We start from the raw sequence: 26,108 nt of genomic DNA on the forward strand, positions 1-26,108 counted from the left end.
GAGGTTAGATGCTCAACTGACTCAGCTACACAGGTGCCCCTTATTTTTTTTAAAAGGAAACCATTTAATTAAGAAAGGGCAGAACAAGTTTTTACCTATTTGTCCACTTGAGAAATGTAAGACTTCTAGACCTTCTGGGTAAGTAGTGTGAGTGGTCTGGGCAGATGCATAGTAGTAGATCTGTAAAGACACAAAGTCAGTATGCTTTTTCTCTGGAGATGTTTGTTGTTGTTGTTGTTGTTTTTTTTAATTTAACGTTTATTCATTATTAAGAGACAGACACAGAGCGTGAGCAGGGGAGGGGTGGAGAGAGAGGGAGACACGGAATCTGAAGCAGGCTCCAGGCTCCGAGCTGTCAGCACAGAGCCCAACGCAGAACTCGAACTCACGAACCGTGAGATCATGACCTGAGCCGAAGTCGTTACCTGACCAACGGAGCCACCCAGGCGCCCCTCTCTGGAAATGTTTAAGCCATGTAGAAAAACACTGCTATGTAAACCTACCACTCTCTCATCTGGCATGACTTGCTTCACATCACCATTAAAGAAAGTGACGGTGACAGTCTTCCCATCTGCACTCACTTCTTTTCGAGTTCCATTTGGAAACAATATAACATGGCACCCATTCTTATAAACCTTTTCTATCTACAAAAAAAGAGAAACAAGATTATCAATATGAGAGATTTCCTCCTGAGACCAGATGATAAAAATGTCCCTAACTCTTTTCCAAATTGACTACTTTGATATCTCTCGTAATACAAGCAACATTGTCACAAAAGGAGAAAAGTTAATAAACTCCCAAGTATCAACACACCACCATTCTTATGTCACCTATTCTACCAAAACCAACTCATTTTTTGCTGAATTTTCTTTTTTTAGAGTATAGTTGACTGTACACAATATTAGTGCCAGGTGTACAACATAGTGATCTTACAAGTCTATCCATTCTGCTCTGCTCACTTGTGGCTTTCCCATCGGTCTCCCAACTATTACAATATCATCAACTATATTCCCTGTGCTGCACCTTTCATCCCCATCCCCATGATTTATTCATTCCCTAACTGGAAGCCTGTTTTTCCCACTCCCCTTGACCCATTTTGTCCATCCCCCGACCCCTTCCCCTCTGGCAACCATCAGTTTATTCTCTGTATTTATAGGTCTGATTCTGCTTTTGGTTTATTTATTTAATTTTTTAGATTCCACATGAGTGAAATCATATGATACTCAGTCTGACTTATACCATCCAGGTCCATCCATGTGGTTGCAGATGGCAAGATCACATCCTTTTTATGGCTGTGTGATATTCCTCTGTGTGTGTGTGATATTCCTCTGTGTGATATTCCTCTGACACATACACACACACATCTTCCTTATCCATTTATTAATGTACACTTAGTTTGCTTCCATAAATTGGCTACTGTAAATAATGCTGCAGTAAACATAGGGGCACATACATCTTTTCAAATTCAGGTCTTCGTTTTCTTTGGGTAAATATCCAGTAGTGGAATTACTGGATCATACAGTATTTCTATTTTAAACTTTTTTAGGAACCTCCGTACTGTTTCCACAGTGACTGCACCACTTTGCATTCCCATCAACAGTGTACAAAAGGGTTCGTTTTTCCCCACATCCTCATTAACACTTTTTTGTCTTTTATTTCAGGCATTCTGACAGGTGTAAAGTGATATCTCCTTGTGGTTTTGATTTGCATTTCCCTGACAGTGATGATGAGCATCTTTTCATGTGTCATCAGTATGTCGTCTTCGGAAAAATGCATTCACATCCTCTGCCCATTTTTTAACTGGATTATTTGTTGTTTGGGTGTTGAGTCGTATAAGTTCTTCATATATTTTGGATATTAACACCTTATCAGATATATAATTTGCAAATACCTTCTCCCATTCAGTAAGTTGCCTTTTGTTTTGTTATTGGTTCTCTTTGCTGTGTGCAAATGCTGTGTGCAAAAGCTTTTTATTTTGGTGTAGTCCCAATAGTTTATTTTTGCTTTTGTTTCTCTTGTCTTAAGAGACATATCTGGAAAAATGTTGCTATGTCCAATGTCGAAGAAAGTACCGCCTGTGTTCTCTTCAAGTACTTTTATAGTTTTAGGTCTCACATTTAGGTCTTTAATCCATTTTGAGTTTGTTTTTATGTATGGTATAAATAAGTGGCCCAGTTTCATTCTTTGCTGGTAGCTGTCCAGTTTTCCTAACGCCATTTATTGAAGAGACTATCTTTTCCCCATTGGATATTCTAGCCTCATTTGTCAAGATTAACTGACCGTATAAGTATGGGTTTATTTCTGGGCTGTCTATTCGGTCCCATTGATCTAGGTGTCTATTTTTGTAACAAACTAATTCCTTCATCATGGTATAACCTCCATGCTGTTTTCTCTGAATTCATGAAAAAGACTTTTTACAGTTTATTTGATCAAAACAGGGTCACATACAACACTTGATATATGTCTTAAATCTCAACCTTTAACAGTCCCTGCCCTGCCCCTTTTTAATGCTAATTACTTATTAAAGGACCTGGGTCATTAACCATATAAAATTTCCCACACTCTGGAATTGGTTGACTGCTTTCCCATTATGGTGTCATCTAACATGTTCTCATATATCCTTATACTTCCTGGAAACAAACTAGTAGTCACATCTAGAGGTGTGATTAAATTCTGGTTGAATTATTCTGACAAGAATACTCTCTAGGAACTGATGAGAGCTGCTTATAGCTACACATTCAGAAGGCAATCCCCCGCTGTCCTCATGAACTCAAGACCAACTGAGTCACATTAGTTAGATCTGCCATGAAGCCCCATCAACCTGTCATCCATGGGTTCATGGTTTTTCATGACTACTGCCCAGAACCTGTATTTCAATTAGAGATTGCAAAGTGATGATTCTCAAGTTTTCTCATTCCTTTTCCATTTATTAGCTAGAATTCTTCTTAAAAAAAACACCTTTTCCTGTACCAACTCTGCTTTAGTATAACAAATTATTGGTGGGAAAGTCTAACTACTTCCTTTGACTATTGTTATTTTGTCCTTTCTCACTCCTCAAGACTAGCAGTGAATTTTGGCTTTATCATTTCAATTAAAATGGGTCAAATTAAGGTATTCAGAAAAGTAAATTTTCTATAAACCTGAGGAAAAACTACCTCATTCCCTCCCTGCTAACAAACCCTGTTTATGTCCCCCTTCCCTTTTCATTCTTGCTTCTAGCTGGAACACTAAGCCAGGCGATTTCCTGCTCAAAACCTTTCCTAAGCACAAGAATAAAACTGTGCAGCTAGAGATGGACAGAAAGGCTGCAGGAAGGATAAGGCCTAGAACAGAGGCTTTTAAAAAGTACCAAAGATTACAAAGGCTTTTTAGCTATGCTTAGAGAAAGAACAGAGTTTAAACAAAGAACTGTATTCCCTCCTTTGCTGTATCCCTAAACTAGAAAGGGCAACTAAATGCCTGTGTGTGTCTAGCATTTTTAGGAGTCCAAAGACTCAAGCTAAGGTCACACCCCAAGGAACTAAAGTTCGTAAGGTCCCTCAGTGGTCTTGAAGATCAATTATTTTAGAATCTTAAGTGTTCCAATTCTACTTTAACCTATACTTATTTCTTATAATACTCATTATTTAAAAAAAAAAAAGTTTAACCTTTCCATCAGGATGACTGATTTCTCCCTGGATTTCTTCTTTTTCCTCTTTTTTGTCATCCTTTTTATATTCGGGATCTGAAAGGTCCACTGATTCAGGGGGCTCCCTGGGTGAGGCAGTCTGTAAGGACAAAAGGCTCTCTTTCATCTGTCATAAAGGACATGTAATAACATTTCAAGCAGCTAAAATTTACATTTATTTCCGAATGCCAGATTCTCCTATTATAGGATTTGACAGCTAGCATTTGGTGTTTATAAAAAACATTTACAGGGGCGCCTGGGTGGCGCAGTCGGTTAAGCGTCCGACTTCAGCCAGGTCACGATCTCGCGGTCCGTGAGTTCGAGCCCCGCGTCGGGCTCTGGGCTGATGGCTCAGAGCCTGGAGCCTGTTTCCGATTCTGTGTCTCCCTCTCTCTCTGCCCCTCGCCCGTTCATGCTCTGTCTCTCTCTGTCCCAAAAATAAATAAACGTTGAAAAAAAAATTAAAAAAAAAAAACAAAAACAAAAAAACATTTACAGGGCGCCTGGGTGGCTTGGTTAAGCGTCAGACTTCGGCTCAGGTCATGATCTCACAGTTCTTGGGTTCAAGCCCCACATCGGGCTCTGTGCTGACAGCTTAGAGCCTGGAGCCTGCTTCAAATTCTATGCCTCCCTCTTTCTGCTCCTCCCCCACTCATGCTCTGTCTCTCTCTCCTTCAAAAATAAATAAAAACATTAAAAAATAAAAAATAAAAAAAACATTTACAATGTTAGGTAAAAAACCTTTATAAATGGTTTAGAAACTTAAGTCAGTTAACTAAGCAGTTTCAAGCCTGAGTAATCTATGTTTAAATATATAAAAATATAGAGATTTACTTGTCCCTTATCCAAATTGCCTAAGTCACGAGGAGGCACAGTCTTGGATCTTCGAGATGGATTACCTGTTAGAATATAATTGTCGGAGTTAGTTTTCATATTTAATTGAAAGTTTTAAATTTACTTAATATTATGGTCAAATATTTCCTTAGTTCATATCCTTTTGTGAACTACTATCCTTTACCCATCAGCTAAGGAAGTCTTAATATTTTTCTTTACTAATTCATAGGAGTTCATTATCGAACTTCAAATATTTATTCAGGCACTTAAGTCCAGTGTGACCCAAGAAAGACAAGGACAATATCCATCTTCTGAGAATTTACAATCTGGAGGAACAGACAGGTGCTCAACTAACCTAACAGATGAATCCAAAGGTATTTTGGAGCTAATCACAAGGACTTTAGTTAGAGGTTAGATGTAGGGTAGATATAATAGAGGCATCCAAGAATACATCTCGAATTTTGCTTGACAAAATAACTGGGTATTAAAATCCAGACCTAATTGCTGTGGTTTAAACTGTTTAGGTTATGACCAGCACACCAATCATATACTATATTAGTAATACATACGTTATAGAATAAGTGTATACACATATACACACACTCACCAACAACAAATTAAGGTGAATTTTAAAAAATATACTGACATTCTAATATTTTTTTCCTATGATGCCCAAGGGGAGGGTGGGTGATGGGCATTGAGGAGGGCACCTGTTGGGATGAGCACTGGGTGTTGTATGGAAAACAGTGTGACAATAAATTTCATATTAAAAAAAAACAAAAAAACCATGCCCAAAATTTGCAAGTTTGTTTCAAGTACGTGCCACTGGATGCTACACAGAGAGCACACTAAAGAACAGAAGCAGAGTCCATTCAGGCAGTTGGCGGGCATCTGAGAAGGCTTGTGCAGTACCCAGGGAGACAGAAATGTTCTGACTGCACTGTGTTAAATCACTGATAGGTTCCAAAGAGCTGGGTTTCATATGGTTCAACCTAATTAATCAATTCAGAAACTATCAACATCAGAAGGATTAGTTTAGAGATCCCTGGGAGTGCATTTTGGCTTGGGCAAACGGGTAGATGGTAGATGGTTCTGGGGACGAGAGGAATGCTCTGTTTTGATGTAATAAACGAAGAACAATTGCCGGTACCTTACTTACATGTGCAAAGTAAGCTCTGTTGGACCTCACTCCTAAATGTTTTAACCATCCTCCATAGAAAAGACTAATATCCCCATTTTAGAGGTAAGGAAAACGAGGCTGAGGTTAAATAATGTACCAAAGTTGTCAGCTAATAAAGCAAACCAGGATTCAATCCTATGAAGCTTAATTCTTCTCTCAAGCTGTTCATGAGCAGAAACTGGAAGCCTCTAAGCAAAGACCCACTGAGAGGACCAGGACACATGAGCAGGACATGGAGCTCTGACTCCTGAGTCTGTGTTCACTACTTTGAGTATAAACATACCTTATAAAATTACATATCTTATAAAAGTTGGGACAGATTAAATTATTTAATAAACAGTGCTGGAATAGCTAGATATAGACAATATAGGAGGATAGGTTTATGACCGCAAGATAGGGAAGACTTAAGAGGCACCACCCGTAAAGTAAAAAAACTGAAATTCAACAACATTAAGAATCTTGGGAATTGTGGGTAACTGTAAGGTACCATCAAGCATCATGGCAGTATAAGTCATTCCTTTTTTCCTTCCCTTTTTAAACAACTAATTAGACATCTATAACCAAATGAAAGTACCTCAGCACCTCATACCAAGGGATCTGGGAGCTTTCCTGCCCACCTGGGCATCCAAAAATAGGACCTCAGTAAGGGATGCATATCCAAGGGAGTTAGTGAACCTGCCCGTCCCCATTCACCATGACTGGAAAAGAAACCCAGAGAGCACAAACCTTGGTGGATACCCACAGACAAAAGAGAATTTGCAGAAGTCTAGTCCACCCTGAGGGGAGATTCCAACATGCCACTGGAACAGGACAGCGATGAGTTTGGATGCAGAGAGGGAGGAACTTGCCAGAGCTGCTCCCCTCCCCAGGGAGACGCAGCATGCTAAGTTGTTTGGCAGTGGCAGTAACAACCTCTCCAAAGGAAGTGATAGCAAAGCAAAAGCAACAAGTGACTGCCCAGCTAGGCCAGTTATATGGGTTGTGGCTAAAGAAACATCTGTCTCCAACAGCACCCAGATCTCTGAGGAGAGATCCCCATGACTTGGAGAAGGAAAGAGAAAGGGAAGGAAGCATACTAGAATATCAAAGGTCATTACAGGAATGTTGTTCCTGCTGTCTGCTTCAGCACTTCAACATGAAGTCCAGAGCCAACAAGCCTCTGGTAGTACCCCACTCAGGCCCACAGGCACCCCCAAAGCCCAAGTGCTAAACCCACACCTCTCCTAACTCTGCTCCTTATGTGCCCTCCCAACTACAACCAAAGAGCTGTTATGTGCCTAACAGCTCCTTATGTGCCCTCCCAACTACAACCAAAGAGCAAGATTCAGTAAACAGGGAGCATGCTCAGAAAATAGGCCACAGTTGGTGAGCAGGGGAATAACTACAAATTTGGACCATTTTACCACCTTCTGGAATACAGAAGAATGGTTTCTAACAGCTAGACTGGTGAACTATAAAAACCAAAGAAATCATAAAAACTAAGAAGGTATCTGCTATTTCAAATGGGAAAGCAGAAGTCCATAGCTACAAACAGTATAAAAAATTAAGGAAACATGGCATCACAAAAAGAAACTAATAGGTTTCTAGCAACAAAACTCAAAGGCATGAAATACCACATCTGATAAAGAATTCAAAATTGCTCTTGTGAAGAAATTCAACAAGTTACAAGAAAACTCAAAGACAATTCCATGACGTCATGGAATAAAATTAATGAACAGGAGTTCTTTACAAAACAGACTGAAATTATAAACAAAAACCAAACAAATTCTGGACCTGAAGAATTCAACAAATGAGATGAAGATGCAATAGAAAGCATCTGTAGCAGAGCAGAACACATGGAAGAGAAAATAAGTGACTTGGAGGACAGGAATATAGAAATAACAACAGAAGAGGCATAGGAACTAAGATGAAGAAAGAGTGAGGAAAGCCAACAAGAGCTATGAGATTCCACCAGAGAGCCAAATATTGGAAGAATTGGGGTTCCACAAGAAGAGAAGGGACAGAGAGTTTATTTAAAGAAATCATAGCTGAGGAGCACCTGGGTGGCTCAGTTGGTTAAGCATCCAATCTTGGCTCAGGTCATGATCTCATTGTTTGTGAGTTCAAGCCCCACATCAGGCTCTGTACTGACAGGTCAGAGCCTGGAGCCTGCTTCAGATTCTGAGTCTCTCTGTCTCTGTGGCCCTCCGCCACTTGTGCTTGCTCGCTCTCTCTCTCTCTCTCTCTCTCTCTCTCAGAAATAATAAATGAATAAACTTTAAAAAATAAAATACAGAAATAATAGCTGAGAACCTGTCAAACATGGGCAAGGACTTGAACAAACAAGTCCATGAAACTAATAGGACACCCTATTACCTTAATGCAAGACCTTCTCCAAGATACATTATAATGAAACTGTGAAAAATTAATCACAAAGAAGAATCTTAAAGGCAGCCAGGAGAAGAAGAAAAAAAAAAAAGGTAACATACAACCCCCCCCCCCCCCAAAAAAAAACCCAAGACAAACCAAATGAGGCTACCAGTGGATTTCTCAGCAGAAACTCTACAGGCCTGGAGACAGTGGAATGACATATTCAAAGTGATGAAAGATAAAAATTGCCAGCCAAGAATATTATATCCAGGAAAATTATCCTTCAGATATGAAGGAGAAATAAAGGCTTTCTCAGATAAACAAAAGCAGAGGGAGTTTAATCACCTGCTGTGCAAGAAATGCTGAAAACAACTCTTCAAGCTGAAACAAAAAGATGCTAATCAGCATCATGAAAACATGTAAAAGCAAACAACACAATGGTAAAGATGAAAAATTTATAATCAGGGGCGCCTGGGTGGCTCAGTCAGTTGAGCATCCGACTTCGGCTCAGGTCATGATCTCACAGTTCGTGGGTTCGAGCCCCGCGTCGGGCTCTGTACTGACAGCTCAGAGCCTGGAGCCTGCTTCCGATTCTGTGCCTCCCTCTCTCCCTCTGCCCCTCCCCTGCTCATGCTCTGTCTCTCTGCCTCTCAAAAATAAAGAAACATAATAAAAAATAAAAAATAAAAAATTTATAATCAAATACAGAAAACTCCAAATCTACAATAAGATGGTATATTAACCACTTAACTATAGTATAAAGGTTAAAGGAAAAGAACATTAAATAACTATCACTCAGTGGTGAAAAGCTAAAAGTTTTTCTTTGGAGATTAGGAAAAAGACAAAGATGCCTACTTTTACCACTTTTATTCAACATAAAATTGGAAGTCCTAGCCACAGCCATTAGGCAAGAAAAATAAAAAGCATCCAAATTTATCCAATTTGAATTAGAAGCAAAAGTTTCACTATTTGCAGATGACGTACTAAATATAGAAAACCCTAAAGACTCAACCAAAAAATCTTTAAGAACTAATAAATGTTGTTGTAAAGTTATAGGATACAAAAATTAACAAAGAAACCAGCTGAATTTCTATGCACTAATAACAAGCTATCAGAAAGAGAAATTTAAGAAAACAATTCCATGTTACATCAACAAGAATAAAATATCTAGGAATAAATTTATCCAAGGAGGTGAAAAACCTATAGTCTGAAAACTGTAAGACTGATAAAAGAAATTGAAGATGACACAAATAAATGGAAAGATACATTATACTTCCGGGAAGAATTAAAATGTTCATACTACCCAAAGCAATCTATAGATTCAGTGCAATCCCCATCAAAATACCAAAGACATTTTTCACAAAACAAATAATGCTAAAATTTCTATAGAACCACAAAAGACCCCAAATAGCCAAAGCAATCCTAAGAAAAAAGAACAAAGCTGGAGGCATCACAATTGCTGGTTTCAAACTATACTGCTAAACTAGAGTAATTAAAACAGTATGGTACTGGCGTAAAAAAGGACACACAGACCCATGGAATAGAACAGAAAGCCCAGAATTAAACCCTCACATATACAATCAGTTAATATTCAACAAAGGAGCCAAGAACACTCAACGAGGAAAGATAGTCTCTTCAACCAATGATGTGAAAACCAAACACATGCAGAAAAGTAAAATTGGATCTCTTTTTAGACCATTCATAAAATTAATTTGAAATGGATTAAAGACTTAAACATAAAACCTGATACCATAAAACTTCTAGAGGAGAACACGGAAGTAATCCCTTGACATGGGTCTTGGCAATGATTTCTTGGATATGACACCATAAGCACAAGCAACAAAAGCAAAAATCAACAAATCAAAAATCAAAAGCTTCTGCACAACAAAAGAAACAATTGACAAAATGAAAAGGCAACACACAGAATGGGAGAAAACTTTTGCAGAGTTAATATCCAAAATACAGAAAAACTCATATAACTCAATAACAAAATAATGTAACTGAAAAATGGGCAAAGGAATTAAATAAGCATTTTTCCAAAGAAGACATACAAATGACCAACAGTACATGAAAAGATGTTCAACTTCACTAATCATCTAGGAACTGCAAATCAAAACCACAAGATATCACTTCACACTTGCCAGAAAAGCTATCATCAAGAAGACGAGACGTAACAAGTATTAGCAAGGATGTGGAGAAAAGGAAATCCTTATGCACTGTTGGTGGGCATATAAACTGGTTCATCCACTATGGAAGTTCCTCAAAAAAATAAAAATAGATCTACCATATGATCCAGCAATGCCACTTCTGAGTACATACTCAAAGGAAATAAAAACAGGATATTGAAGCCTATGTTTACTGCAGCATTACTCACAATAGCCAAGATATGGAAACAACCTAAGTGCCCCTCAATGTATGAATAAAGATGTGATATAGATACACAACAGAATATTATTTTGCCATGAGAAAGAAAGATATACTACTATTTGCAATAACATGGATGGACCTTGGGGACATTATGCTAAGTGAGGTAAGTCAGACAGACAGACAAATATTGTATGATATCACTTACAAGTGGAATCTAAACAAGCCAAACTTGTAAAACAAGAGTGAAACCATGGTTACCAGGGAGGGGGAGTTTGGTGGATAGGGGAGATGTTGTTTAAAGGTACAAACTTGCAACAAGTAGTAAATAAGTCCTAGAACAGTATAGTGAATATAGGTAATATTGTATTATAATGAACAATTTGGCTAAGAAACTAGATCTTAAACTCTTCAACCATTAAAAAGATATAATAACTAGGTGTGCCTGGGTGGCTCAGTCGGTTAAGCGTCCAACTTCGGCTCAGGTCATGATCTCATGGTTGGTGGGTTCAAGCCCCACATCAGGCTCTTTGCTGACAGCTCAGGGCCTAGAGCCTGCTATGGATTCTGTGTCTCCCTCTCTCTCTGCCCCTCCCCTGCTCACGCTCTCTCATAAATAAATGAACGTTAAAAAACTTTTTTTAAAGATACAATTATGTGATATGATAGAGGTATTAATTATCACTACACTGGCAATCATAATATATAAATACATATATCAACATTATTATATACCTTAAATTTATACAATGTTGTATGTCAAATACATTTTCAATTAAAAAAAGGAAAACAGTTTTGGTTCACCAAAAGATATCATAAAGAGTAAAAAGGCAGGCCACAGACTGGAAGAAGATATTTGCAATGTGTGTAACTCTTAAATGATTACAACGGAGGGAGGGGAAATCCCCCCACAAACCAATAACGAAAAAGACAACACCACAGAATGAGTAAAAGACTTGATCAATTTTTCTCATAGAGGGAATCTAAATAGGTAATAAACATAGGCAATGGTATTTAACATATTTAGTAATCCCAGTAATGCAAATCAAAACTATGATGAGATAGTTTTCATCCATACCAGACTGGCAAAAATTGAAGTCTGACAATACCAAGTATCAACAAGGTGTGGAGCAGTGCAAGCACTTACATTACTTTACTGGTTAGGCAGTAAAATCATTTTGGAAAATGTCTTGGCAAAATCTATGAGTGTTAAAGACATTCTTACTGATTACCCAGTAATTGCAGTATGTGCCCTAGAGAAATGAATGTAACCAGAGACGTTTACGAATGTTCACAGCATTATTGTTTAACATCCCAAACTTAAAAAAAATTTAGCCATCAACAGGTTAATTTTAATATATTCATAAACATTCAAACTGCCTTGCAGGAAAATTAGTGAACTAGAGTTGCAGATCAACATGACTCTCAAAAACAATGTACAATAAAAGACAACAGAATACATACAGCATAACTATTCAGAAAGTTCAAAAAGCATTTTTGTAGGACTGCACTTATAAGAGTAGAAACTACGCAGATAGGGAATGTAATATGATCATGGAGGTGAGAGCTCTGGGGTGCTGTTACTCTCTTTATCTTGCTGGTATTTATCCAAGTATTTCCTTTACAACCATCAAGCTGCATATGTTATATCCACTTTTATAAATTCAATTCATGAAAATAATTTCTAAAAATTCCTGGTAAATTAAAAATCTAGTTGTGAAAACAAAAGTTAATGAGAGAAAATATATATTTGTGGCCTAAGGATTGAGAAGGATTTCTTAAAGTCATAAAAAAAGATGGATAAATTCCATATTAAAAGGAAAAACATGTATATAAAAAACACAAACCGAAAGCTAAACCCGGACTGGGAAAAGATCGTGGCAGTGTTTGTAACTGAGAAAGGATTGGTACGCAGACTAACTTCAATAAAGAGAAGCCACTCCCTAAAAAGTTTTAAATGGGCAAAAGAAATGAACAGGCAATAAACAAAAGAGGAAACCCAAATGTCCATTAAATATACAAAAGGATGCTCACATGACCTTACCAGGAATCAGAGAAATGCATATTAAAATTACACTAACCCACCATTTCATGCCCATCTGACTGGCCACAGTCTTAAAGTCCGACCAGGTCAAGGGTTGGTAGGCACAAAAAGCATACTCTGCTGACAGCAAAAAAACTGGCAGAGCCACTTTGCAGAGCAAAGGGAAAATCTCCTCCAGTAGCACAAACCTGGTATGACCCAGCATCCTACTCTTGATATGTATCCTGGAGAAACTCACATGACAGATATTTTCTTCAGCCTTATTCATTCTATTGACACACTGGGGGAAAACATGAAGTTCATCAACAGGAAAACTCAATTGTGCAAATATATATGGAATCTGTATAGCTATTAAAATCAACAAACTAGAGTTTTATATGTATTAATGTGGGTATCAAAATATTGAGAGAAAAAAGCAAATTGTAGAGGGATACATAGAAACAATACTATATTGATTTATGAACATAATGTAGTAAAAGAATGAAAAACAAGCAAAGGAATGTTGTCAGGGTGGAAGTAAGTTGGGGAGAATACACAGGGGCTTCAATGATATTTTACAATGTTTTACTTCTTATATTAGGTGTAAATTCTCTATTCTTTAAATTCCTAATATATTTTGTAAAAATATCATGCAACTTCTTACCTTGTGTTGGCAAATGGTTTTTCTTGTATTTTTCTACCTGGGTTCCTGAAGAAATCTGACTCTTTTGTAATCGAACTGATGAATTCTATAGTATGAGATAATTTTGAATATAAAATTAGTGCTTGTCTACATATTAGTACAATGAATGAAACTAAAACTCAGCTTGCAAGGAGAATGGCTTAAGTTTATGTTGTTTTCATTTATCATCACTACAGGTCAGAGTGAACAAGCTATTATTTATGAATGTACTATACACACACACAGACACACACACCACCTTTGGAAAAACAGATGGCCCTGAACAACGCTGTGGGGGTTAGGGGCACTGATCCCCGAAGCAGTTGAAAATCCATGTACAACTTTGGACTACCTCAAAATGTGACTACTAATAGCCTACTGTTGACGAGAAGCCTTACTAACAGTATAAACAGATTAGCACATATTTTTATGTCATATGTATTATACACCATATTCTTTTTTTTTTTTAAGTAGGCACCACACCCAGTGTGGAGCCCAGTGCAGGGCTTGAACTCAACCCTGAGATTAAGAGTCAGATGCTTAACTGAGTGAGCCACCCATGTGCCCTATGTATTGTATTCTTACAATAAAGTTAGCTAGAGAAAAGAAAATGTTATTAAGAAAGTCATACACTCCGGGGCACCTGAGTGGCTCAGTCGGTTGAGCCTTCGACTTCGGCTCAGGTAATGATCTCCTGGTTCATGAGTTGAAGCCCCACATCAGGCTCGCAGGTGTCAATGCAGTTGTCCCCCTCTCTCTCTGTCCCACCCCTGCTTGCACTCTCTCAAAAATATATAAAATGTTTAAAATAAATAAAACTTTTTTAAAATTTAAAAAATGAAAAAAAATTGTACGGAAGAGAAAATATATTTACAGTGCTGTACCGTATTTATTGAAAAATTGTGTGCAAGTGGACCCACACAGCTCAAACCCATGTTGCTCAAGGGTCAACTGTATATTCATTCTTCAAGTGAGGGCATAACAGACAACATAAAATGAAAGTCTTCTGTAACTGTTGCCAGATTAGCCAGAGAAGAGGGCAGTTAGTTACTCCTCAACATCAGCAAAACCCCCTTATCTCTACCTCTCCTGTGAACACTTCCCAACCATCTTGCTCCACTTTGAGCCCTAGCTCCTTACTAAGATGGCTCACCACTGCCTCCTTCTAGGGATGGAAATTTCTCACCCTCAGAATTTACACCCCTAGGTTTAGAGGCAGGGTACAGGTAGGTCTTCCTTGCTCCCCATCACTGATTCCAACCAAATCTCTCTCCTGCCTAACCACCCCTGTCCTAGTTCTGTGTCTCATGTCCACAACTCACACAACACGTACTCACCTTGCCAGGAGATAACTCCACTGCCTTAGCTTCAGTTTTCCAACCTACTCTATCCTCCCTCAGCCATGGACACCAATGGACAAACTCTACAATTGGTCATTATCAATATGTGCAATTACCAATAACTGCAAACATCTCATTTTCAAAGCCTTTGAATCCAGAATGTGGGGAATTCTACAAAATAATTACCCTGGTCTACTGAAAAAGCCAATGCCATTTAATAAAATGCTATAGTATTCAGGGGTAAGATGCCATGATTTCTGCAATTAGCTTCACATGGTACAGCAAAACACATACACACAAGTGGTTAAATATTAACAGTGATTGAATCTAGGTGACTCTTCAGGTGGTCATCCTATTGTTCTTTCAAATGTCTCTATTTGGGGAAGCTGTTATAATAAAAGGTTTGGGGAGATGGGGAGAACCCCACTTTCTTCAGACTGCTATATCTAGCTCATTCCTCTAACACCCTAACTCCACCAACTGTACAGGGTCCTACAATTCATTAATCCATGTAGATTTTCTATGTCCCTCAAAACCTTATGGTCTTATGCAGCTTAAACCAAGTTTCACCGCAGTGACTCTGGTTGCCTCCATGCCCTCACTCACTTTGTGGTATTCACCTGGATGACCAGACCTCTTCTAAAATATAACTCTCTACCACCTTACAACCAAAATGCTGAACAAGAAAATAATGCAAACAACTCTCACCTGAAAATATGATCTCTAACCTACATAGGCTCCCAAAGCAGTCCAGGAACCAGACTACACTTCCCTAGTTCCTTTGCCTTTCACTCTCCTTCTCTCATCTCCCCAAACCTCCTACATCTTCACTCTCAGCTGACGACCAAGCTTTCACTTCACTGACAATACTAACATTAGGAGGGAGCTTCCTACCAACAGGTACCACGCATTGAGCCTGGGTTCCACACCTTCAACCTTCTGCTACCAGGCACATGCTGTCCATGCTCCTGGCCAAGGCCAGACCCTCCCTTCATTCCCTAAATCCCCCCTTCTCTCATTTATGAACATTGCTCCAACAATTTCTTCCCACCTTCTCCTGCATCGGCATTTTCCTCTTTACTGAATCAATTCTGTCAATACAGAAACACTTGTTACTTTTCCCATTAAAACAAACAAAACAAAAACAAAAACAAAAACAAAACAACCTTTCCTACAGCCACTACCCCTTCTCTTTCCATTCACTGCAACATCTCTCCAGAAAGTTCTTATTCTCTGTCTGAAACTTCTCATTCTCTCTTATCTAGTCAGGCTTTTACTTTCAACACATTCCTACGTGGTAAATCCAATGACCAATTTTCAGCCCTCATCTAACTTAGCAGCAACCTTTGACATCGCTGGCCACTCTCTCCTCTGGGAAGTACTTTCTTTACTTGGCTCTCAGGACACCACACTGGCTTCCTTAACTCCATCCTCTGGTTGTCAATTTTCCTCCCCCCATCCTCTCACACTCTGGCTCAGTACGTGGATCTCTTTACTACCCACGCTTTTAGCTTTGGTGAACTCCGCCAGCCCAAAGCTTTACCACACATCCTGATGACCCCTAAACTTTTAGCTCCAATCTGACCTTCTCCTGCTATGTACATAACTTCCCAGACAATATCTCAACCTGAGGGCTAATAGGCATTTCAAATTTACCCACCTAAACCTGAGATCCTAATATCCACGCTCCCAAGAAATACATGCTCTTTTCTTGTGGTCTCTTACAATAAATGGAAACTCTATTATGCCAAATCACTACACTACACTTGGAAGCCATTTTTTTTAAAGTTTATTTATTTTTGAGAGAGAAAGAGACCGCATGAGCGGGTGAGGGGCAGAGAGAGAGAAGAGAGAGAGAAAGAGAATCCTAAGCAGGCTTTGCATTGTCAGCAGAGAGCCTGATGCAGGGCTAGAACTCACGAAACTGTGAGATCATGACCTGAGCCAAAACCAAAAGTCGGATGCTGAACCAACTGAGCCACCCAGGAACCCTACTGGAAGCCATTCTTGACTCCTTCCTTGCTGTCACATCCAATATCCAGCTTATCAACAAATCCTATACACTTCTCAGCCCTCCACTGCTGCTCTTCCAGTCTAAAGCCCCTCTCATCTGTGGTGTGAATAACAGTAACAATCTCCTAACTGGCATTCCCGATCATGCCTATAACCTTCTCCTCCCCATTCAGTCTACAGTCAACAGCAGACAGAGTGACCTTACTAAAATAAAGGATCAGGCCCCCTCTTCAACCATAGCCCTCCACAGCTCCACTTCTCCCTCAGAGGAAACACCCAAGGGCTTACAGGAATCAACTAAGGCCTAATGAACTCTGTCCCACCTCCCTCTATCACATCTCTGATCACATCCCCTACCACTCTCCCCACTTCCTCTGCTCCAGCTCTATAAATTTGAGGGCTCAAATATTTAATATCTCCCTGACTTGACGAAACTGGCTCCAAACCTACCATGGATCCATCTTTTTTTGTGGCAGTCACACACGGACCCATCCTTATGTTGCTCTCTGTAGCTTCTGCTTTCTTCCAGGCGTCTAATCGGAATCTTTCCATCACTTTTATTTCTTCCCTGAGGTCTGTGTTCTCTCTGACCAACATTTCTATTTGGCTTCTAAGACGGCCATGTGTGCTTGACCATTTTGCTTCCTTTCTTTTCAAATCTTCCTGTAACTCTGCTATCTGCTGTTTCAAAGCCTCTCAAAACAAAACAACAACAACAAAAAATTACTAGAATAACGCAATAGAAGAAAAGAGATACATCATCAAAACATAAGTGCTGCCGTAGCACAGGCAGCAGAAAAGGGAAGGCTTGGTCAATCACATTTCAAAAACATCAAGTTTTTCATGAAAAGGGAAAGGAGTTCAGGGTAAAGACTCACCTCATACCATCAACAAAACTGATTCCAGAAGAAGGAAGGCACTACTAAGGAGTTCACTGCAATAACACTGCCATGAGGTAATAAAGGTCTACACTAAGCTATTAATTGAAATAGAAAGAAAAACAAATGGGAGATTATCTGGTAAAGAAAAAATTAACAGGGATCATGACTAATTGAATGAAGAGCTGAGGTAAAGGGATGAATAAAACATTCAAAGTCAAAACCACCAGCCCTGAAAGCAGATTCTGTTTCAGATTCATTAGAAGAAATGGGTTTTAAGAAACTGATCTGTTTCAGATGGACTAAATGACATTTGTGAAGAAACTCCTAGATGGGGCGCCTGGGTGGCACAGTCGGTTGAACGTCCGACTTCAGCCAGGTCACGATCTCGCGGTCCGTGAGTTCGAGCCCCGCGTCGGGCTCTGGGCTGATGGCTCAGAGCCTGGAGCCTGTTTCCGATTCTGTGTCTCCCTCTCTCTCTGCCCCTCCCCCGTTCATGCTCTGTCTCTCTCTGTCCCAAGAATAAATAAACGTTGAAAAAAAAAAGAAATTAAAAAAAAAAAAAGAAACTCCTAGAAATGTCTAGAAGCAATTTGCAACTGTACAAATAAAAATCAAGACCAATGTCAAAACTAAGGAAAAATTCATCACCTACATGGCTTATGTGGGTGCATGATATGGGGAGTGCCTGAAAGCTGAGGCAAGGAGCATGAGCAGAAGCAAGATCTCCTTGCCCACCACCTGAGAACTCACCTGAAGGCAGTGAGGAGCCCTAAGGAGCTCATTAATACGCATGAAATAAAAAAGTACATGGCAGCAAATGAAAATGAAAACATGACAGTCCAAAACCTTTGGGATGCAGCAATGGCAGTCCTAAGAGAAAAGTATATTGCAATCCAGGCCTACCTCAAGAAGCAAGAAAAGTCTCAAATACATGATCTAACCCTACACCTAAAGGATCTAGAAAAGGAGCAGCAAATAAAGTCTAAAGCCAGCAGAAGATGGGAAATAATAAAGAATAGAGCAGAAATAAATGATATTAAAACAACAAAACCCAGCAGAACAGATCAATGAAACTAAGAGCTGGTTCTCTGAAAGAATTAATAAAATTGATAAACCCCTAGGCAGACTTATCAAAAGGAAAAGAGAAAGGACCAAAACAAATAAAATCATGAATGAAACAGATCACAAACAACACCACAGAAATACAGACAACTGTAAGAGAATATTATGAAAAATTATATGCCAAAAACTGGGCAATCTAGAAGAAATGGACAAATTCCTAGAAACATACAAACTACCAAAACTGAAACAGGAAGAAATAGAAAATGTGAGCAGACCTATAACCAGCAAAGAAATTGAAACAGTAATCAAAAATCTCCAAACAAACAAGAGTAGTCCTGGGCCACATGGCTTCCCAAGGGAATTCTACCAGACATTTAAAGAAAAGTTAATATATATTCTCGTCAAACTGTTCCACAAAACAGAAATGGAAGGAAAACTTCTAAACTCAATCTATGAGGCCAGCATTACCTGATTCCAAAACCAGACAAAGACCGCACTAAAAAGGAGAATTACAGGCCAACATCCCTGATGAATCTGGATGTAAAAATTCTCAACTAGATATTAGCAAATCTAATCCAACAGTACATTAAAAGAATTATTCACCACGATGAAGTGGGATTTATTCCTGGGCTGTAGGGGTGGTTCAGTATTCACAAATCCATCACCATGATACACCACATTAATAAAAGAAAAGTACAAGAGCCATATGATCCTCTCAATTGATGCACAAAAAGCATTTGACAGAATAAAGGACCCATTCTTAACAAAAACACTCAACAAAGTAGGAATAGAGGGAACATACCTCAAAATCATAAAGGCCATATACGAAAGACCCACAGCTAATATCCTCCTCAATGGGGAAAAACTGAGAGCTTTGCCTGTACAGTCAGGAACAAGACGGGGATGTCCACTCTCACCGTTTCTATTTAAACACAGTACTGGAAGTCTTAGTCTCAGCAATCAAACAATGAAAAGAAACAAAAGGCATCCAAATCAACAAGGAAGAAGTCAAACAATCATTATTCGTAGACAACATGTTACTCTATGTAGAAAACCCGAAATACTCCACCAAAAAATTGCCAGAACTAATACATGAATTCTGCAAAGTAACAGGATATAAAAATCAACATACAGAAATCTGTTGCCTTTTTATACACCAATAATGAAGGAGAAGAAAAAGAAATCAAGGAAGCGATCCCATTTGCAATAGCACCAAAAACTGTAAGATACCTAAGAATAAACCTAATCAAAGATTTGAAAACTACAGAACACTTATGAAAGAAGTTAAAGACAACACAAAGAAGTGGAAGAACATTCCATGCTCATGGATTGGAATAACAAACATTGTTAAAATGTCTATACTACCCAAAGCAACCTACACATTCAATGCAACCCCTATCAAAATACTACCAGAATTTTTCACAGAACTAGAACAAATAATCCTAAAATTTGTATGGAGACACAAAAGACCCCAAATAGCCAAAGCAATCCTGAAAAAGAAAAGCAAAGTGGGAGGCATCACAATTCTGGACTTCAAGCTGTATTACAAAGCTGTAGTCATCAAGACAGTATGGTACTGGCACAAAAACAGACATATAGACCAATGGAACAGAATAGAGAACCCAGAAATGGACCCACAAACGTATGGCCAACTAATCTTTGAGAAAGCAGGACAGAATATCCAATGGAAAAAAACAACAGTGCTGGGAAAATTGGACAGTAATATACAGAAGAAAACTTTTTGGCTTTTCAAAAATAAATAAATAGTTAAGAGTTTGCAAGTATTAATAACTGGGGGAAAAGAAGCCCGAAAGCTATGAGAAACATCAAAGACAAGCTAACTAAAACAGATTTTTACGGGGCGCCTGGGTGGCACAGTCGGTTAAGCGTCCGACTTCAGCCAGGTCACGATCTCGCGGTCTGTGAGTTCGAGCCCCGCGTCAGGCTCTGGGCTGATGGCTCAGAGCCTGGAGCCTGTTTCCGATTCTGTGTCTCCCTCTCTCTCTGCTCCTCCCCCGTTCATGCTCTGTCTCTCTGTCCCCAAAATAAATAAACGTTGAAAAAAAAAAAATTTAAAAAAAAAAAAAAAAAAAAAAAACAGATTTTTACTACAAGACCAGAAAGTCAAACCAATAAGTGAAAGAGAAAGGTAACTATTAGAGAAAAACATACAAATGTAGTGCTGGGAAAGATTGGTGAGCAAGTGCTCTACCCAAAGGAAGAGTGCAAGATTTACAGTTAGTACAGAGGGCTTCAATTCATATAAATGAACAGAATTAACAGCATTTGGTATGTGGGACATTAAACAGGTCAATGCAACATGACACTGGTGAATTTCCAACTCTTGGCTTATTAATTCACCGATGCCGTTATTGTAGTCTTTTTTTTTTTTTTTTTTTGGAAGACTTTGGTAAGAAAACAACTGATATATTTCACTCTAAAAGCCAAAACTACAAAAAATGTTCTTCATGTAGTATCTCAGATTATTTGTTGAGTCAATGAATGATTAATAAATTGATACCCAATTTCTCTTTGACACATCATATAACTCTGAGATCCTTATTAGACTGTCATCCTTACTAACTCATATAAGTATAACGTAAAGAACTGGCATACCTGTATTTCTTCACGTTCTTTTTTATCTGGAAAAGTTCTTGCAACTGTAGTATACTTCTCAAAAACTTTCCGTTCCTTTTGTAGCTTCCTCATTTCCTCCTTTTTAAACTCTTCTATCCGAGTCAATTCTTTTGCTTTCTGTTGTTCAAAGTCTGTAATTTCTCTCCTAAAATGACCAAACCGTGTTATCATCTAAAGGGACCATCTTAATGGAGTAATCCACATGTGGTACAAAACGGAACACCAGGGACAGCCTAGGAATGCAGGAACTGCTGGTCTTAGTGAATCCATCTTCCATCCATCATACTGAAACAGCTGTCAATTAATTCCATGAAGCATTCCCCCAATAAATATTCACTGAGCATTTGCTATGAATGAAGCACTACCCTAGGTACTGGAGAAACCACAGTGAAAAAAACCAAACATCCTTATTCCCATGAAGCTTCTCATTCTAATGGGAGAGACATAATAATAAACGAGATAAAATATATGGCACATTAGAAAAGTGTTAAGGGGAAAAATAATGCAAGTAAAGAGTGTAGGAAATAGCAAGGAGACTGAAATTATGGATGGGGTCATCTTGCTGAGATAATATTTGAAGTAAAATCTGAAGGGACTGAGAGAACAGCCACGATGATATATGGACAAAACAGCTCGGGAAGAGGAAACACCACAGGCAAAAAGCCCAGAGGTAGGAATATGCCTGATGTGTTCAAAGATCAGCTAAGAGGCCAGGGTAGCTAAAACAGAGCAAACAAGAGACAGAACAGCAGGAAAAAGTGTCAAAAAACAAACAAAACAGAGGGCCCAGATGAATTCAGGTCTTATAGACCAGTGTGGGGACTTTGGTGTTTAGCTTAGGAGAATGCTGATCAGAGAAACTGTCATAACCCAGGTTCATTCTGAGGCTCTGTTAAGAACATATGGAGAGTGACGCCGGCCAGATAGTGGAATAGGACGTCCCCAGCTCACATCTCCCTACACAAACAACAATCTGACAGCCAACCACAGATAAAACTGCTTTTGTGAGAGCTCTAGGATCCAGGTAGGACATTGAGAAACCCCAGTGAAGCCTAAGGCTGAGGACAGCCACTTTGAGAAGACAGTCCCATGGCCCACTGGCAGGCTTACCAAATGTGGTCCTAGCTACAGGCCTAAAACAGCCCAGTCTGTCTGGAGGCTCAGCTCCAGCCCCATCTGCCAAAGGACCCAGGAGGAGCCACACCCAACTGTGTCCCCTGGTAACAGGCCCACAGACCTCAGTCGTGACTATAAAATCAGAAACAGTCCTGTAACCTGGCTCCAGCCCTGCTCTATTGTGGTACTGGAGTCAGTCCTGCTCACCCAGGGACCCAGCAGGAGGACTGAGGAGCCTAGCAGGAAGCTGCTCAAAACCTGTAGGAGCCACACCCATTCTCACTCCTGGTAACAGACCCACTGTCTGCACACTCAACAGTGGACCTGAAAGCAGCCCCACGATGTAGCTTCAGCCCTGCTGGACTCTGGTCCTAGAGCAGTCCTGTGCAACTGAGGATCTGGTAGGAACCGCATCCGTCATGTCCCTGTTCACAGACCTGCCAATTAAGGACACTGTGGACTCAGCAGTAGGCACACTACAACCCCACTCAATTATGATCCTGGAGGCAGACCATCAGTCCAGGCATCCAGCAAGAGAAGGTCTTTACCTGCCAAAACTGGTCTGTTAAGACAAAAAGAGCTTTTTGGCCTTTCAAATGCAAAAATGTCAACACAAGAATTAGGCAAATGTGACACCACCAAAGGAAACTAGTAAATTAATAAGGCTCCAGTAACCAATCCCAAAGAAATGCAGATCTAGGAACTGACAAAGAATTCAAAATAATTGTTTTAAAGAGTAAACTACAAGAGAACACAGATAAGGGCGCCTGGGTGGCTCAGTCGGTTGAGCGTCTGACTTCGGGCTCAGGTCAGTATCTCATGGTTCGTGAGTTCAAGCCCCACTGACAGCTCAGAACCTGGAGCTTGCTTTGGATTCTGTGTCTCCCTCTCTCTCTGCCCCTCCCCCACTCGTGCCATGTCTTTCTTTCAAAAATAAACATTAAAAAATAATTTTTTTAACAAAAAAAAAAGAGAACACAGATAACTCCACAAAATCAGGAAAATAATACCTGGGAAAAAAAACAAACAACAAGTTCAACAAAGAGACAGAAATCATTAAAAAAAACCAAAACTATAGTTACTTAAAACTAAATAAATAAATAAAACTTAAGGGGTGCCTGGCTGGCTCAGTCAGAAGACCATGTAACTCTTGATCTCAGGGTCACGAGTTCAAGCCCCACAGGGGATGTAGAGATTACTTAAAAATAAATAAAATAAATAATACAAAAACAGAAATTCTGGAGCTAAAGAATACATGAATAAAGTGTAAAATACAATAGAGAACTTCAACAGCAGACTTAAGCAGAAGAAAGAATCTGTGAACTCAAAAACAGATAATTTGAGGTTAGCCAGTCAGAGGAGAAAAAAGAAAAATAATGAAAAAGAGTGAAGAAAGCCCATGGGATCTATGGAGCACTACAAAAGAACCAATATGCTCATTATGGAAGTCTCAGAAAGAAAAAACAAGCAAAATCAACAACCCCCTTAGAAGACTAAGAAAGACAGAAGACTCGAATAAAATCATAAATGAAAGAGGACATGTTGCAATAGATGCCCCAGAAATAAAAAGGATCATATTATGAACAATTATATCCCCAAATCTGGATAATCTAGAAGAAAACAGACAAATTCCTAGAAACATACAACCTACAAAACTCAATCTAGAAGAAACAGAAAGGCTGGAGACCCATAATAAGGAGATTGAATCAGAAATCAAAAACCTCCCAAGAAAGAAAAGTTCAGGACCAGATGGCTTCCCAGGTAAATTCCAGCAAACATTCAAAAAATAATTAATACCAATCCTTCCTGAACTTCTTCCAAAAAAAGAGAAGAAACACTTCCAAACTCATTTTATTATGAGGGTAGTATCACTTAGATGCCAAAGTCAGACAGTGACACCACAAGAAAACTACAGGCCAATATCCCTGAGGAATATAAGATGTAAAAATCCTCAATAAACACTAGCAAACCAAATCCAACAGCACATTAAAAGGATTTACACCATGACCTAGTGGGATTCATCCCTGGAACATAAGGCTGGCTCAACATATCAAATCAATTAAGGTGATGCAAACTGGTGCAGCCACTGTATAAAAGTTTGGAAGTTCTTCAAAAAATTAAGTATAGAATTACCATATGATCTAGCAATTCCAACCCTGGGTATATACCCCAAAGAACTAAAAACAGAGACCTGAACAGATATTTGTACACCAATGTTAGTAGCATTATTCACAATAATCAAAAGGTAGAAACAACCCAAATGTTTAGCTGTGAGCCAAGAAATGCAAGGATTGCCAGCAACACACTTCTCCTACCCCACCCCTCCCCGTCGGCCCTCACCTTCCCCAAGAAGATACTCTCCTCCAATACAAAGGAGATACTCTCCTCCACCTCCAAAAAGAAGAACGGCTTCTCCCCCTCCCCCTCCTAAACAAAGGGCATTGCCATCTCCACCACCAAAGTGTGGGTTCTCCCATTCTCCACTTACCAAACAAAGAACCTCCCCAGTCACCAAGAGATATTCACATTCATTAATATCAAAGCATAGGAAAGGGTCTTCCCCAAGCCGATCTACCCAGGAGCCCCAGTTACCACAACCAAACAGCATTCACCCTCACAATGGCTTCGAGGTCCTCAGACCTCAAGTCCTCCACCTGTTCGAAGAGGAGCATCATGAATCACCCCAAAGTAGGCAGTCCCGATGTCCAAGTACTAGGCCCATCAGGAGAGTCTCCAGGACTCTGAAACCCAAAAACACAAAACAGGCTGCCTCACCAAGCCCTCAGTCTGTAAGGAGGGTTTCATCCTCCCAATCTGTCTCAGGATCTCCTGAGCCAACAATTAAAAAGCCCCCACCAACTCAGTCTCCTGTCCAGTCTCAGTCACCCTTTACCAACTGGTCACCAGTGGTACCAGTCAAAAAGGCTAAAAGCCCAACACCAAGCCCATCTCTGGCGAGGAACTCAGACCCAGAAAGAGGTGGGAAGAAAAAGAAAAAGAAGGACAAGAAACACAAGAAGGATAAGAAGCACAAGAAGCACAAAAAACACAAGAAGGAAAAGGCCGTGGATGCACCTGCTGTGGCTGTTGTACCCCTGCAGCCATTGCTGCTCCCACAACCACATCAGCACAGCTGGAACCAGAGGCAGAGCCTGAGCCTAAGGAGACCAAAAGCGAGCCTGAAGACAATCTCAACGACTGAGAAAAGCACTTGAGTGAAAAGGCACTGAGGTCGATGTGGAAGGCTCAAGGGTCCCCACAGTCTTAGGTGGGAATGTGTGTTATGATGTACATTTTATTTGGTCTGTACACAATTCAATTTCAAAATTGCTAAAATGTGTTTGAGCTTTAGACTATAACATTTGTTGTAATAATTGCTAGGTTGAAGTTCACCATGTAAAAAAAAAAGGGCACGGATTTGCATTGCAAACCAAAGGTGTCCACAGTGTATCATTGACAGCTGACATAAATTCATTTCAAGTGAAATATTTTAAACCAAAAAAAAAAAAAAATCCCCTTTTAAAAAAAAGGAGGGTTTCAATATTGTGGGCATTCTTACAGTTTCTTTAAAGGCCTTGGTTATTCCTAGAGGTTTTCCTTTCTTTTGGTTTTTTTTTTCTTTATTTTTTCTCATTTGAGTCTTAGCACCCATTTAAGTTATGATGCTTGTAAACGTTGTAAACGTTGCAAGGACCACAAAGTACCAGAGACATCACTACAAGCATAAAACCTACAGTTAACACAATGACTCTAAAACCATATCTTTCAATAATAACACTGAATGTAAATGGACTAAATGATCCAATCAAAAGACACAGGATATCAGAATGGATAAAAAAACAAGAACCATCTATTTGCTGTCTACAAAAGACTCATTTTAGACATGAGAACACCTTCAGATTGAAAATGAAGGGATGGAAAACTATCTGTCATGCTATTGGAAGTAAAAGAAAGCTGGAG

At 39.3% G+C, this 26,108-nt stretch overlaps 1 protein-coding gene across 5 annotated transcripts in view; it reads right to left on the reverse strand.

Moving 5' to 3' along the window:
* Nucleotides 1-26,108, reverse strand: part of CENPJ (centromere protein J) — a 53,744-nt gene that overhangs the window by 3,797 nt on the left and 23,839 nt on the right. For 3 of the 5 annotated variants that reach the window (XM_043574510.1, XM_043574501.1, XM_043574518.1), the window contains 7 exons: nt 21,012-21,177; nt 16,903-17,145; nt 13,082-13,166; nt 4,502-4,566; nt 3,648-3,767; nt 504-644; nt 96-180 (listed from right to left, as the gene is read on the reverse strand). In XM_043574510.1, the coding sequence (XP_043430445.1) occupies nt 96-180; nt 504-644; nt 3,648-3,767; nt 4,502-4,566; nt 13,082-13,166; nt 16,903-17,145; nt 21,012-21,177 (905 nt within the window). The remainder of the gene's footprint in view (nt 1-95; nt 181-503; nt 645-3,647; nt 3,768-4,501; nt 4,567-13,081; nt 13,167-16,902; nt 17,146-21,011; nt 21,178-26,108) is intronic. The other 2 variants (XM_043574534.1, XM_043574526.1) reach the window with 1 other exon arrangement.

The sequence above is a fragment of the Prionailurus bengalensis genome, chromosome A1 (genome assembly GCF_016509475.1).
Source record: "Prionailurus bengalensis isolate Pbe53 chromosome A1, Fcat_Pben_1.1_paternal_pri, whole genome shotgun sequence".
Lineage (NCBI taxonomy): Eukaryota > Metazoa > Chordata > Mammalia > Carnivora > Felidae > Prionailurus > Prionailurus bengalensis.